General features: G+C 39.4%; 1 protein-coding gene across 1 annotated transcript; it reads left to right on the forward strand.

Annotated features, from left to right (window-relative positions):
• The first annotated feature begins 143 nt into the window (after window positions 1-143).
• On the forward strand, window positions 144-929 carry LOC122544867 (probable G-protein coupled receptor 139). The gene has a single exon (XM_043684166.1). It carries the CDS (start codon window positions 144-146, stop codon window positions 927-929), a length of 786 nt encoding a protein of 261 aa, XP_043540101.1.
• The last annotated feature ends 161 nt before the right edge of the window (window positions 930-1,090 follow it).

Below are 1,090 nucleotides of genomic sequence, written 5' to 3' on the forward strand. Positions count from 1 at the left end.
CTTGCCTCAGCAATGAAAAATGTTTGTCTGGATGTTCTAGTTTTTTTTCCTTCTCTCTTTTTGCAGTCAATTCAGTGACGATTGCAATCCTGTCTCGGGGAAAGTGTGGCCTCTCTGCTTGCACCACTTGCTACCTACTGGCCATGGCGACCATGGATCTATTGTTTGTTATCTTTGAGATTATACTAAGCAAAATCAAAAACGATTATTTCCCTGATTCATTCTTGGACATCACCCCGGCTTGTAGTGTTCGCTATGCCCTGCGCCGTGCAATCTTAGACTGTTCTGTTTGGTTTACTATTGCTTTCACACTGGATAGACATGTCACAATTTGTTGTGAGAAGTTGAAATCTAAATTTTGTACGAAGAAAACTGCAACTGTGATTCTAACAACAACCGGAGTTCTGTTCTGTTTGAAAAACATTCCCATCTACTTTAGATTTCAACCATCAAAAATTATAGGCAGCATACAATGGGGCTGTTCTAATTCAGATGCCTATTATAATGACCCCGTCTGGGAAGGATTTAAGAATTTTGAAAAGATTTTAACTCCAGTAATCCCGTTTGCTTTAATTCTGTTCCTCAACACTCTGACAGTGAAACATATTTTTGTGGCCAGTCAAGTCCGTAAGGGTCTGAAGGGTCAGAGTAAGAAAGACAATCACAGGGATCCAGAGATGGAGAATCGAAAGCAGTCAGTGATCTTACTCTTCTCCATATCAGGTTCCTTCATTTTTTTGTGGCTGTGGTATACTTTATATTATTTTGATGTTCATGATCCTTTAGACAGTGATGGCGAGTATACATATAAACATGTTGCATATATGTTGCGAAATTTGAATTGCTGCACAAACACCATTATCTATGTAGCAACTCTCTCCAAGTTCAGAGAGAAGCTCAGGAACCCATTGGAAGCCATTTTTACATAGAAACATAAAAAATTCCAGCACAGTGCAGGCCCTTTGACGCTTGACATTCTGCTGACCTGTGAAACCAAGCCTATCTATCCTACGCTATTCCATATATCCAATGATCATTTAAATGCCCTTAAGTTTGGCAAATCTAATATAGTTGAAGGCAGAGGGTTCCA

Source organism: Chiloscyllium plagiosum, unplaced genomic scaffold, assembly GCF_004010195.1.
Source record: "Chiloscyllium plagiosum isolate BGI_BamShark_2017 unplaced genomic scaffold, ASM401019v2 scaf_37135, whole genome shotgun sequence".
Taxonomy (NCBI): Eukaryota; Metazoa; Chordata; class Chondrichthyes; order Orectolobiformes; family Hemiscylliidae; genus Chiloscyllium; species Chiloscyllium plagiosum.